General features: G+C 45.7%; 1 protein-coding gene across 13 annotated transcripts in view; it reads left to right on the top strand.

Moving 5' to 3' along the window:
- The window catches only part of MEI1 (meiotic double-stranded break formation protein 1), a 77,902-nt gene that overhangs the window by 45,712 nt on the left and 17,618 nt on the right, over positions 1–14,572 (top strand). For 11 of the 13 annotated variants that reach the window (XR_004286588.1, XM_032346117.1, XM_032346116.1 and 8 more), the window contains 5 exons: positions 2,212–2,487; positions 8,574–8,739; positions 10,075–10,179; positions 11,878–11,988; positions 12,515–12,675. Coding sequence is in view for 12 of the 13 variants with exons in the window: in XM_032346117.1 (XP_032202008.1) it covers positions 2,212–2,487; positions 8,574–8,739; positions 10,075–10,179; positions 11,878–11,988; positions 12,515–12,675 (819 nt within the window). In the remaining variant the exon portion in view is untranslated. The remainder of the gene's footprint in view (positions 1–2,211; positions 2,488–8,573; positions 8,740–10,074; positions 10,180–11,877; positions 11,989–12,514; positions 12,676–14,572) is intronic. The other 2 variants (XM_032346115.1, XM_032346113.1) reach the window with 2 other exon arrangements.

The following is a 14,572-nucleotide window of genomic DNA, read 5'->3' as shown; positions in this document are numbered from 1 at the left end:
TGATCCCAGGGTCCTGGGATTGAGCCCCAACGGCTCCCTGTTCCACTGGGAGCCTGCTCCTCCCTCTCCAACTTCCCCTGCTTGTGTTCCCTCTCTCGTCTCTCTCTCTCTGTCAAATAAATAAATAAAATCTTAAAAAAAAAAAAAAGAACACCTTTTCAAAATATTGGGCAAGTCTTCATAGTTGTTACTCAATCAGAATTTGTGTTTAAATCCCGTATGCCCAAGGACCATTCTGGGTTTTTTGTTTACTTGGGGGTTTTCAGTGTGTATACATAAAATTACATCGATAAATCGTTTCCTTCCCTCCCTCTCTATCTCCCAGCCAACTAGCTTTCTTTCTTCCTTCCTTCCTTCCTTCAATTCATTCTTTCACATTTACCAAAACAAAAACAGCATTTCATAACCATGGGTAAGCCCATGTTTCTGGGATGCCATCATTTTCAGCACTCTAAGAAATAAATCATTTAAAGTTAGATTGAAAATTCTTCTGAAACCTTAACCTTTCAAATTTTATAATTATTTGGGTAATTTAAATATAACGGAAGCAATTTAAATTGGACAATATAAAAGCAGCCATATCAGAATTCATATCCATATCTATAGTTAGAGAAATGCAAGTTTATTTACAAAACCTCTGAAAGGAAAATTTTTTTTTAAGATTTTATTTATTTGTCAGAGAGAGAGAGAGCGCGCGCACAGGCAGGCAGAGTGGTAGCAGAGGCACAGGGAGAAGCAGGCTCCCCGCCGAGCAAGGAGCCCGATTTGGGACTCGATCCCAGGATGCTGGGATCATGACCCGAGCCGAAGGCAGCCGCCCAACCAACTGAGCCACCCTGGCATCCCTGAAAGGAAACTCCTCACCCAAATGAGAAAACTAGATAAGTGCTGGTGTATTTTAATTAGGTAAACAAAACTTAGTTAAATGGACATTTAAAGTTTCCTTCTAGGGAACCATTCCTTTTCAAGAAGTTGAAATCTCTGTGCTGTATTGGATAAAAGGTCATGATTCAAGGAATGTCTAGACCTCATTCATGGAAACATAATCATAATCAGATGGTTAAAGATGTTGGCAGTTTAGGATCTTCTGGAATAAATGAGTGAATAGAATTCTGAAATCTAAATTCTTGACCTGCATGTTGTTTCTTTACCGCAGCTCATTCCTTGCATGTAGGCTCAGTCTTCTCAGTATTTGGGTTACTGGTTCTGCAGAAGCCAGGAAAAACAATAACTTTGTAGTAATCAGAATGTTATCCAACTATATATTGTACTTTATTGTGAATACTGGTAAATAGTCAAGAGTTTTATATTCCTTTTTTAAAAACCAGAATAAACAAGACTGTGTTTCTGACATAAAGATAGTCATCAAGATCAATGGAATAGACTTGACAGTCCAAAAAGAAACCCACATATTTTTTATAAGGATGCCAAGGCAATTTAGTGGAAGAAAGAATAGTCTTTTTCACAAACAGTGCTAGAACAATTGGATGTCCACATGCAGAAGTGTGAAGTTGGACCCTTATCTCATAATATAGACAAAATTAATTCAAAATGGATCAAAGACCTAAATGAAACAGCCCAAACTATGAAGTATAAAACTCTTAGAATTGCATATTAAGGATTAAACTTTGCTATATGTACAACGGGAGGAGGTAGGCTTTTGAGGGTTAATATATGATTCAACACACATGCCCTTTGCCCCCTCTGTGCCAGGTCCTATGCCAGGGGCACGGGTTAATCTGCGTCAGTTTCCTCAAGCAGCTCAAGTCTAGTGTGGGAGGTAGACACCTACACTGGTAATTACAACACTGCATAGTAAGTATCATTATAGAGCTGGGTTTTTCAACCCTGGCGCTATTAACATTTTGTACAACATAATTGTTTTCTGTTGGAGGCCGTCCTGTGCATTGTGAGATATTTAGCGGCATCCCTGTTCTCTCCCACTAGATGCCAGTAGCACTCCCTAAATCAAGAAAATAAAAAATGTAAACATTTCCAAAAATCTCCTGGGGAACAAAATCACTCTAATTTGAGAACCACTGTTACAGGGTGAGCACAATGAGTTTTCTTTCTCCTGGAGTACTGAAATGCCAAGCACATTTTTCCCTGTTACGTCTTGGCTATGTTTGTTGGGTTGTCTTGGGTCCTCTGCAAGATTTATTTAGTCCCTTTCTCTTCTTTCTTTCTTTCTTTTTTTTTCTTTGTCTCCAGTCTGTGGTCAGTGCCATCAGAAAATTTTTAGAGGACATCCCAGACCTGCACCTGGTTTATACCCACCACCCCCTCCTGCTCAGATTCTTCCTGTCGTATCCAGAGCTGATGAGTAGGTTTGGGCACCGTGTCCTGGAACTTTGGTTCTCCTGGGAAGAGAGCAGCTATGAGGAGCTGGATGATGTCCCCTCTGCTGGACAGTCCCCGCTTCCTGCCAGCTTAACAGCCCTGTTCCGCATGCTCAGAAGCAGCCCCAGCATCCTGCTCATTTTGCTAGTAGGTGACCACTTGCTGAGTGGTGGGCTCTTTCTCTCTCTCTGGGAGCTGGATTACTGGGGTCAGGAGGCAACTGCTGATGTTTGTGTCTGCCTCTGGATTTATCGACGTTTCCATGTGAACTGGCAGGCAGATGCCTGTTTTCTATGAATCCATACTCTTTTCTAAGTCTAATGGAAGTTTGTTCACTGAGAGATCTGGCCCTCTGTACTTCTCACGAGATAGAACTGTGAAATACTGACCCCAGTCACCATTCCCTCTCACCTCCCTGTCTTCTCGACATTAAACAAGGGCTTAATGTCAGAGGAGCCCCCTGGGGCATGTTAATGGAGATGGTTGATTATAGAGGGCTGTGCATTTTTTTTTTTTTTTTTTTTTTGCCATGACTCACAAGATAACATTATATGTGCAACACACTCCCTTGGGCAAACCCTAAGTAATCCCAAGTTGTCAGAAATTCCAGCGCTTTTTTTTTTTTAACGAATTAAGACATTCCTATAATTCCTATCAGGTATATCAGATAAGTCATCTAGCTGCCTATCATCTGCAATTTCTTTTTTAAAAGATTTTATTTATTCACTTGACAGAGATCACAAGTAGTCAGAGAGGCAGGCAGAGAGAGAGGAGGAAGGAGGCTCCCTGCTGAGCAGAGAGCCCGATGTGGGGCTCGATCCCAGGACTAACCCGAGCGGAAGGCAGAGGCCTTAACCCACTGAGCCCCCCAGGCGCCCCTCATCTGCAATTTCTAATACACTACCTTTAGCTCCATCTTTTCTTCATCCACTCAAGAAAGCATGTTGGAAAATAAGTTAATGAGAGTGACATAGTTTTATTATAGAGGTAACGGCTAGAATTTGTTATTTATTTAAAAAAGAAAATCATCTGCCCCATTTGACTTTTTTTTTTAGATTTTATTTATTTATTTATTTATTTTTATTTATTTGACCGAGAGAGAGACAGTGAGAGAGGGAACACAAGTAGGGGAGAGGGAGACGCAGGCTTCCTGCTGAGCAGGGAGCCCAGCGTGGGGCTTGAACAGGGAGCCTGATGTGGGGCTCGAACAGGGAGCCTGATGTGGGGCTCAAGCAGGGAGCCCGATGCGGGGCTTGATGTGGGGAGCCTGATGCGGGGCTTGATGCAGGGAGCCTGATGTGGGCCTCGATGCGGGGAGCCCGATGCGGTCCCATCCCGGGACCCTGGGATCATGTCCTGAGCCAAAGGCAGATGCTTAACACCTGAGCCACCCAGGCGCCCCCCTTTGACACTTGTATTCAGTGAGTGATTATTAGTGGCAGGTGCCCAACTGACTGCAGCATGGGAGACATTTAGTTTAAAACCACTGCTTTCAATGCCAACTCACCAACTTTGCCCTTCCCTAGTCCAGGAAGAATGACAGCCCGTTAGGGAAGAGTGGGGATTCCTTTGATGTTCTTAATCACCAACAAACATGGTTTATTGAGTTTTTTATTGGGCTGACTTTATTAGTGTGGTGAAAATGACACCTTCACGTTGTAGACCTCACTTCCTTAGGTACGTGCTTCTGTCCATAGTCACATATGCATGCACACGCTCCCCGCTCAGACTTCAGTCTTTGTCTTCCATCCCTGAGTTCTCAAATTCTTCCTTGGAAGAGGAGGAAAAGAGAAGGAATGGGCTAAAAATAAAGCTTCAGTTATAGAGGAGGAAGGCCAGGATGGGTGCCAGGAAGAGTAGCAATGGATGGAGTGAAGATACTGAATTTTCTTTGCGATGAAGCATTCAAGGATAGTTTCTCACACAGAGTAGGTACTTAAAAATATTTGCTGACCCGTTGAATCAGGGTTCTGGACAGAAGCCATTCTCTCTCTCTCAAAAAAAAGCAGATCTTCTGATAGAGATATTTATGGTACTTTTTTCTTTTTAAACAAAGAGATAGGTTTAGGTAGATTTCCCATAGGTCACAAAAGTTGAAATTAAAACCCAAATTTTGACTCCCTGTGTAATGTTCTTCCCAGTTAACTGAGCTAACTCTCAGAACAAGAGAGAAAACTACCCTGAACCAGTGTTCCATCTAACAGGAGAGCTCTTTATTTGAGCAACGGGATACAGGGAAGAACTGGACCTAGAGCCTGCCCCATAGGCCAGGGAGAGAATCAGACACAACAAACCAGTAGGACCTGTCCTAACAGTGTGGCAGTAAAGGTGAGGCAGAGTACCTGGTGGGCGGGGGGCAGAAAGATGTCATATATTGCAAAGGATTTGACAAGTGACAGTGTTGGGGAAGGGTCCTGCCAGGCCAGCACAGCAGCATGCAAGTTCTTACTGTGATTTAAGGACATTGAGTGGTCGGGTGATGTTTTGGAGCATGGAGGGTATGTCACAGGAGTTGAGGTTGAAGAAGCATAGGGAAGAGCAGGTTTTTAGAGGCCTTGAGTTTAGTTGTTCACTTTTTCTTTTATCATACATTTATTTTGTACTTACTAGGCACTAGTCATTCGGATTTGGTTGTTCCATTGCCACTGAGGAAATCGCAGATGCTTGTTTCATCTGTCACCGTATAGAGACTTCTAAAGCATCCCTGGGAAGGGAGAATCAAAGAGTGGTGAAGCTAGGAAGAAACCTCAGGTCATGACACTGGGCTATGGGAGTGGTAGAGTCTAAGCCCTGTAGGCTTACTTCTGATTGCTCCGGTTGTCTTCTGCTGGGACCCAGACGCTCACTGGTCCCTCCCTTCCCAACCCTTTCATGTTCATGTCCTTCCCTTTACAGCCAAACCCCTAGAAGTAGTTTTCTGCTCTCAAAACTGTCATCTCTTACTTATTCCTTCACCCATTGGCTTTTGCCCACATTGCTACTTGAAACTGTTCTTAGCAGGATCCACAGCAATGTTCTTGTGACTAATTACAGTGGACTTTTTGGTTCTCATCTTACATGACCTGTTGTTATTTCATGATTGTCCACTTTATTTTTTTTAACTTTTTTTTAAAGATTTTATTTGTTTATTTGACAGACAGAGATCACAAGTAGGCAGAGAGGCAGGCAGAGAGTGAGAGAGGGAAGCAGGCTCCCTGCTGAGCAGAGAGCCTGATGCGGGACTTGATCCCAGGACCCCGAGATCATGACCTGAGCCGAAGGCAGCGGCTTAACCCACTGAGCCACCCAGGCGCCCGATTGTCCACTTTTTATTGACACACTCTTGGTTTTGGCAATACCAGCTCTCTTAATTTTCCTCTTACCTCTCTTGGTGCTTCTCCCAGTCTCTTTCATAAAAAGTTTTCTTTCTGGCTAGTGCTTGGAAGTTGATGTGCCTCAAAGTTTTATCCTAGGTTCTCTTTTTACTCAGTGTCTTCTTTCTGGGCTGTGTCAATAATTCTCATGGATTTGGTTGCCGCCTGCTACATGCCGATGACCCAAATCTCTGTCTCCATCTGTGACCTTTCTCCTGAGCTCCAGACCCATGTAGCGAATCTTCTGTTTGACATTTCTGTCTAAAATGGAGCTCATTATCTTCCTCCCCCAAGTTTTCTTTCTCAGTCTGGGTCCTTCTAGGATGGTGATCCCTCCTTAGAGGAAGACTACCCTGCATCACTAGCTTTAAGGAGTGTAAGTACTTAAAGGAAATAAGCCAAAGAGAAAATGAATCTCAAGAGACCAAATTCTTTTTGTTTGTTTGTTTAAGATTTTATTTATTTATTTGTCAGAAAGAGAGAGAGAGAGAGCGAGAGAGCGTGCATACAAGCAGGCAGAGAGGTAGGCAGAGGCAGAGAGAGAAACAGGCTCCCTGCCGAGCAAGGAGCCCCATGCGGGACTCAATCCCAGGACCCTGGGATCATGACCTGAGCTGAAGGCAGTGGCTTAACCCACTGAACCACCCAGGCATCCTAAGACCAAATTCTTAGAGAGACTATGTCTCAGGCAGGCTGGGGCAGGCACTCCGCCCTTTATTGTGGTGACCCAGTTACTGTCCTTGGATGTGAACCACCCTCAGGAGCCTTGTGTTTTGCTCGCCTAGAGTTCAAAAAGAAAAATCTATCCCAAGGGCTAGATGCTACATAGGGACCTAGGAAGATGAAGACTTTTCTGAGCTTCAGTTTCCTTGTGTATAAATTAGAGATAACATGTAGATAAATATATGGGAATAATATGTGGAAAGAATATGTAGGGAAACACTCTTGTTATCCTGTACATAGTTAGACTTATCACTGAATCAGAGAGAGAATGGTAATCTCAGAACAGCTTATTAAGTTGCTCAAGGTCATATAACTAATAAAGGTCATGACTGTGATTGGAGCCTACAAGTTAATGAGCTTTTCACTAAATTAGATCCTGGAAACATCGGTGGTTAAAAAGAATAGCAAGGAACAACTTTGCTGTCTGTTTATACATATAATTCTTACCATTTCTCCCCAGCTTCTAGCCACAGGAGGGGAAAAGTGTCTAAAAATATGTGTTGGTACCAATTTCTGTTTTTGATATGGGTAATTAACAGCTGAAAACAAAGCTGTTAATTGCCACTCTTATCAATGGGTGGTCTTTCATGTAGGTTGTTTAAATGTGAAAAACAATGATGTCACAGAATCTCTGTTTCCTCCTTACTCATATCACCCTACTCCATCCCACTCAGAAATTTCTGGACAGCTCTGGGCAGGAGAGACTGCAGAATGGACCGTGTTCCATCCAGAGCCTTCTGCACTGACCCACACAGTGGGTTGCATTCTTTCTCCCTGGCATTCACCATAGCCACAGAAGGCTGTGTAGCCTTCTTCCTTTTGGACTGTTAAAATTTAACTCAGGGTCCTGAGGGACCAGCTCTCTAGCTAGGCAGCCAAGTGCTGGTGAAGGAGCAGGATCAGGGAATTGACCTTGGGCAAATCATACCCTGTAAAGTAAAATGGCTCTTGTAAATGAACTGAGAGTCTCCCTAGCCCTCCTATTCTGTGATCATCTCCTTCTAGAGAAGTTTTCTGAGTCCCTATATAAGGTGACAAAAATGAAGCCAAACTCATGCCTGTTTTTCCTTAACTCATAGCGTAGTAGATTTTATAGTGCCGCCGCTGTCTCAGCAGGCAGGCTACTTAATCTGCCTGTTTCCTCATTTGAAAAATTAGGGTGACACCTACCTAGAAGAGTTTTGAAGATACAAATAATCCATCAACAAACATCCAGCTGCAGTTTGAACACATCGCAGGACCTGACATTATTAGTCCATGGTTGAGCAATCGTTGTTGATTTATAGTTGTTTCTCTGGCAGCTGTGGGCGTTTGTGAAGAGCCAAGCCCAGATGCCCCGTGTCACCCAGTGATCAGCACATCTGGAGTTGTCTGGCTGGGTGCCCCGTAGCCATGTCTCTCTGTGTGTCAGCTGTCCTCCCTGGAAAGGGAATCTGTGAGTGACCTTGGCTGCATAGCACCCAGCATGTTAGCCTGTCCAAAGGAATTGGCTTGTTTGAGCTGGTAGGTGCCAGGAGCTATCAGTAGGATGGTCTCTGGAGTGGCTTCTGACTGGCTTTGCCTGTAACGTATACTCATTAAATAAAATAACTCTGAAAGCAAATAAAAAGCGATGTCCTTTCCTACCTTCTGAACCCAAGGCCTTTACAGCTTGGGGCAGAAATAGCCAGATGCCGTGGAAGAAAAGGGGCCTGACCTGGTCCTCGCTTCTCTTCCTGTGCCCTGAATCTGTCCTAACCCATCCTTTTCCTGCCCTGTGACATCTCCATCCCCCTCTCTTTTCCTCCCTTAAGGCACATTCAGGTCCCTTGTCTGAAATAACCTCTTCTTGACCCTAAAATTTACCTTTTCAGAGAGAGGCATCCTGGAAAGTAGAAACAACTTTGGGCTTGGAAGTAGATTCAAATCTTAGCCGTGCCACTTACTGGCTTGTGTGACCTTTGGCATACCACATAATCGCTCTGAGTCTCAGTTTCTTCCTATTTGGGATGGACCTTTTCAACAGATTAGTACATAATAGGTGACAAGCAAGGGAGTGCTCCCTTCCTCAGGTTCTGTGACACCATCATCCTGGGTCCTTCCCCAGTTTCTCTCTTTTTCCAACCTGTCCCCAACCGTGATGTCTTCTGAGCTCTGGCTTCCTTTTCTCCTGCTCAGGATCTCATCTATTCCAGCCCAGTGGACACAGCCCGCAAAGTAGTGATTGTCCTAAGGACCTTTTTGAGGAAGAATGAGGATGTCGAAGTGAGTGGTCTCATCCGAGGCCACTTCCTGCTGATCCTACAACAACTGTTGATGGAACATGGGGCCTCTCCCTCAGGAGGTTAGTCTGGAGCTGTCAGGGGCGTGTTTTGACCTTTAACTCAAGAGTGGGCATCTGTGCCCTGAAGAGGTCTGCTTCAGGAGAGAGTCAGAGTTTTCTCTGGAAAATAAAAGTCAGGCCAGTGTGGGAGCAAGCTAAACTTTACCTCCTTCCTCTCATCAGAGACTGAGCACTCAGCATACTTAATGTATGTGTGTGCGCGTATGGAGCACATGTGTTTATGTTTAATGTTTCTGCGTGTTTAGCATAAGTGGGTGTGTTCAGTCTATGCATGCATGTCCCCACCCAGCATGGCATGTGTTCAGAGCTGTTTCATAAGAATGGTAGCCCCCGTTTGGGAAGAAGAAAGCAGGAAATAATGGGGGAGGCCAGGAAGGCAGCAGAAGCCTGCAAAGGCTTGGAAGTGGGTGGATCTGAAATGTGTTAGAAGCTGCTAGTGAGATCCAGAAGGATAGTTTCCAAATCTGGAATGGGACTCCCCGGAGTCCCTGGAGTCCAGGAAGTTTGATGTTTGGTGCAGTTTAAAGACACTGAAAAGGTTGGTTTTGCTTTATCTTTTCCTATTTTTAAAAAGTTGAAATTTAAAATTTCCAAGCAAGTAAGAGGAAGTGGGAGGAGAACTGTAGTTCATTTGATCCAGTCCTGACTGAGCATGGAAGTTTTCAGATGAATTTAAGAGGGTCTAGAGGAGCTGAGTCCTTCCTTGGCAGGGAAGGATAAGTCACATCTAACTGATAATAATGTATAAGAGCCATAAGATTTCATGGAAACATAGTTGAAAAAATGTGGGCATTGAACTCAGATTTAAGTTCAAGTCTTGACCCTGCCACTAACTGGCTGTCAGAGCTTGGAGAAGTCACTCAGCCTCTCTGAGCTGGTTTCTTTTCTTTCTTTCTTTCTTTCTTTTTTTTATAATTTAAAGATTTTACTATTTATCTGACAGATCACAAGTAGGCAGAGAGGCAGGCAGAGAGAGAGGAGAAAGCAGGCTCCCCACTGATCAGAGAGCCCAATGTGGAGCTGGATCCCAGGACCATGACCTGAGCCAAAGGCAGAGGCTTTAACCCACTGAGCCACCCAGGTGCCCCTGAGCCTGTTTTCTTAACTGCAAAATAGAAATAGTCCCTATTTCACAAGGAGGATTAAGTGAAATATTAAATATCTGGTACCCAGCCCAGAGTTGGCACCCAGTTTGTCAGTTGCCCCTGTACTGAAGGAAGAAGGCAGGAGGTAGGAGTGAATCCCAGCAAACATTTACAGTGGGGTAGGACGTCTATTTGACCTTGAGGTGATCTGAGTATTAGGTCTCCTGACCAGCCCTCCTGTTCCTTGCAGCCTCAGGGAACCTGCCATTGCTCCTGAGCCTCCTTTCTTTAGTGCAGCTGAAGAACACATCAGAGCAAGAACTGGACAGCATGGCCATGAAGCTTCTTCACCAAGGTGCCTGGGCTTGGGACAGTGCCTGAGGGCCCAGGGCTAGGCATGCTCCTTTATTCCATCATTCAGCCTTTTGGAAGAAGCTAGTGGGTCACTGTTCCTGTGAGCTTCCTGCTGTGGGTGCTTTTAGATCTTTCTTTAATTGTACAGTGGGAGTGTTTGGGAAAAGAAACAAAAACGGAACATTGTATGACAGGCACGGCTCTGGAGTCAGGAATGCCTTGGTTTGTTTGTTCTCAGTCACTAGTTATGCAGCCTTGTGCAGTCACCTGGCTTTCGGTTCCTCACAAGTAAAACAGTAGTGCTTAGCTGATGTAGGGTTAAGATAAGGGAGAGCTAGAGGTCGAATACTCAAATGCTTGGCACACAGTAGATAGACCTCCAGTGCAGCTCTGTGCAGGCTCCCTTTTCTGGGCACAAGCTCAGTTCTCCCCCGCACTCCACAACTGACTCAGGATCTGATGATCCACGTCACAGTTCCCTAAGCCTCTTTCACCTGTACCCAGACCTCATCAGGACTTTCATTGCATTTCATTAATGCAGTTGCCACTGCATAGGTAGCATCCTTAGGAAGGTTTATTGAGGAAATACTGAAATCGATAGGAAAAATGGTGTGTCTTTAGTATCTGTGGACTGTCAGGTGCTCTGGCCACAGGTGAAGATGGTTCTTTCCTTGCCTGGAGCCCCAGCATCCTCATGAGATCAGTGTCAGACTTAAAAAGGGCCTTTAGGCCTGGCCTGGTGCTGGTCCTCCCAGCCGATCGGGTCACGTGTAACTCAGCTGGGAGGGAAGACTGGGACAAAATCAAACCTCTGTCAATAGGGCCTCTGGAGGGGATAATAATGACCTGAAACATACGTGTGAAGTATAATATACATTTATATATGATCCTTTTATTTGAGAGCATTGCGAGTAGAAGACGGGTGAGGAGAGGGCTGCTTATCTTGTTGGCCACAAGCCACTTAAAAGTCAAGTGTGATGTGGCCGCCAAAACAGTGAACGGAGACTTAGGTAGGTTTCATATTGAGGTGGTGTAGGCCAGGGAGCAAAGTGCCAAATCCCAGGAGGAAAGGGATATGTTCTGTAGATGTCTGCTCTACAGTGTAGTAACTACTCTGATGAGGGCTGGGGGAGCAATAGGCATCTAATCTTGCCATGAGAAGTTACAGAGGGCTTCATGGAGGAGGTGAACTTTGAGCTGAATCTCGATTGCTGAGTAGGAGTTAAGGAGTTAGCCAGATGTGAGGGTGATGTGAAAGAGAATATGGCAAATTCAGGGAACTTCACACTGATGTTGATGGAGTCCCCTGGAAAGGTGGTGAGTGCCCCATTGCTAGAAGATTTCAGAGGCTGGATCTTTTCCTGCTAGGGGTGGCAGGCTGACCTAGATGACCTCTGCAGACTCTCCAACCTGGAGTCTTCTCTGGCACCAGTGCTGTTACAGGATGCCTTTAGATCACATAAACTTGTGTAGTCTGTCCTGAGCTGCAGCTGTGGGCTGCTTGCCTTCAGGTTTGTTACTGTGTTCCTCTTCCTTGGCTGTATTACCAAGGACACTTAGTTTGAGCTTGGTCCCCAAGACTGACAGACTGACATCTGAAATTCTTATTAGAATAAGGCCATTATCTGTGAGAATTGTGAGTGCTGGTGTGCATTGAACCCATGAAGGGCTACATGATGGGGCCTGGGGACTCTTGCAGTGAGCAAGCTGTGTGGGAAATGCGGCCCCGCTGACGTGGACATCCTGCAGCCCGCCTTCAACTTCCTGTACTGGAGCCTTCATCAGACTACACCAAGCAGTCAGAAAAGAGGTGCTGAGGCCCCAGTGAGGCAATGAATAGGAGGGGTGCTGGGCAGTGTCTGTGGCCTTTGCTGCCTGTGGTTTTTTTCTGCTTGTGAAAATATATATCGGGAGGGGCGCTTGGGGTGCTCAGTTGTTAAGCGTCTGCCTTTGGCTCAGGTCATGATCCCAGAGTCCTGGGATGGAGGCCCACATCGGGCTCCCTGCTCTGCGGGAAGCCTGCTTCTCCCTCTCCCACTCCCCCTGCTTGTGTTCTCTCTCTTGCTATGTCTCTCTGTCAAATAAATAAATAAAATCTTAAAAACTATATATACATATGGGGAGGATGTCGCTGGGCCAGATGGTCATAAGATTCTTTCTGGTTCTGATAACCTGTGGTTCTAGAATGAAGCTGGAACCCATAGAGCCTAAAGCTGATCCTTTTGTTCATTTACCATGTGTGTGTGAAGTCCCCGGCAGGTGCTAACCATGATGCCAGCAGCCCTAGCAGGGGCTCCTGAGTAACTCATAGCCCTTACCCTGCCAATCATCTCCAGCTGCTGCAGTGCTCCTTAGTAGCACGGCCCTGATTGAGCTTCTGGAGAAGACTCTGGTACTCACCTGGACCAAGGGGGCCTCTCCCAGCACCACACTCCTTTGTTCCGCCTGGCTGCTCACTGCCTCCTTCTCTGCTCAGCAGCACGACGGCAGTCTGCAGGTGAGTCACTAGCCCGTGTGGCTCTGGGGCATGGGGTGGCACACAGAGGAGTGACAAAGTTCCTGAGTTCTGGTTCCCGCTCTTTGGCTTATTAGCTGGGTAACCTTGGCAAGATATTTAATCTCTGAGCTTCAGTGTCCTTGCCTACAGAATGGGGAAGAAGATGTCCATGGTTGTTGTCAGGTTGGTTTATATTAATTTATCATACATGGATAACCTTCATGCCGGGCTGTATTCTAGCCACAGAGGAATAAGAAATAAATACAGCACGTACCCCACACTTGGGAAACTTTGTATTGTAGTCTTTAAGCAAAGCTTTGAAAGGTAAGATTGTACCAGGCAGGGCGCCTGGGTGGCTCAGTGGGTTAAGCCGCTGCCTTCGGCTCAGGTCATGATCTCGGGGTCCTGGGATCAAGTCCCACATCGGGCTCTCTGCTCAGCGGGGAGCCTGCTTCCTCCTCTCTCTCTGCCTGCCTCTCTGCCTACTTGTGATCTCTCTCTGTCAAATAAATAAATGAAATCTTTAAAAAAAAAAAAGATTGTACCAGGCAAAGGCATTCCAGGTAAAGAGAGCAATTTGAAAAAAAGACACGAAGCTGCACAAATTTTGGACATGTGTACATATTTGGAGACTGGTGAGATACCATGTGACTAGAATGTAGGGACTGGCCTGTCACACTGGACAGGAAGGCAGAAGCCAGCCTGTGGCCTTACAGTGCTAGGTGGTAAGCCATGAAATGCCAGACATATGCAAGTTGTCGTTGTGATTGTTGGGAAAGGTGATTCAGGGAACAGGGGAACAGTGGACATATCCACAGAGCACCTCTTCCTCTCAATCCCTCCTCACCCCCTTGTATGGGACCTTCTCATCAGAGTGCCCTGCGTGAACTCCTGTATGGGCTGCTCCACATTCCTGTGTCTCCTTCCTAAGCCTGACTGCTGCTGGTGGATAGAAGCCATCTTCTAGCCTTTGAGGTGTCTTTGCCCTGTGCCCAGCACGGTGCCATTGAAGTGCCGGGCACATGCTCTTTTGTGTAGAAGTGAAGTCATTTTTAAAGTTTGGCCTCCAAAAACAAAAAACAAAAAACAACAAAAAAATAAAGTTTGTCCTCTAAAGTGGCATCAGGCTGTGGCAGATCTGTACTATAATAAGTCTTCTGGGGTTTGCCACAGCATTGATTGGGGACAGGAGCATTTTTTGCTTTTCTGTGTGAGGCTGTTGGGCCCACCTTTCCCCTGCAGTCACCTGCCTGTGTGGGAACCTGCACCGTGTCTCTGGCTCTCTGGTCTTCAGCTCACACCCAGCCAGTTACCTACTACCCACCTCCATTCTGAGTCCTCTCCACTGCCTTAATGGTTCGTTCTCCCCTCAGAAGTGGCCTGTTCGGCCTCCTGGTCCCTGGCCTTTCCCTTGCTCCAGATCTCCTGTCCCTGCAGCCAGTTTGGTTGCACTCTCCACAGGGCTGCTGAGACCCTGCTGACCTTGGTCCTTCTGCAGCCTTACTTTCTGCCATTCTACCCTTCTCTGTCCTCTGACCAACTGTTAGCTCCTCTCCAAATCGGCTCTGCTCTTTCTTTTTTTTTTTTTTAAGATTTTATTTATTTATTTGTCAGAGAGACGGAGAGCGAGAAAGAGAGCACAGGCAGGCAGAGGCAGAGGGAGAAGCTCTGCTCTTTCATATCTCCATACGGTTGATGATTTGACTGAGTGATTGATTCTTTTATTTTCAAAGATTTTATTTATTTGACAGAAAGAGACACAGCGAGAGAGGGGAACACAAGCAGGGGGAGTGGGAGAGAGAGAGAAGCAGGCTTCCCACCAAGCAGAGAACCTGACACAGGGCTTGATCCCAGGACCCTGGGATCATGACCTGAGCGAAAGGCAGACGCTTAATGA

Source organism: Mustela erminea, chromosome 6 (assembly GCF_009829155.1).
Source record: "Mustela erminea isolate mMusErm1 chromosome 6, mMusErm1.Pri, whole genome shotgun sequence".
In the NCBI taxonomy this organism is placed as follows: Eukaryota; Metazoa; Chordata; class Mammalia; order Carnivora; family Mustelidae; genus Mustela; species Mustela erminea.
This window is presented reverse-complemented; position numbering and strand designations above follow the sequence as displayed.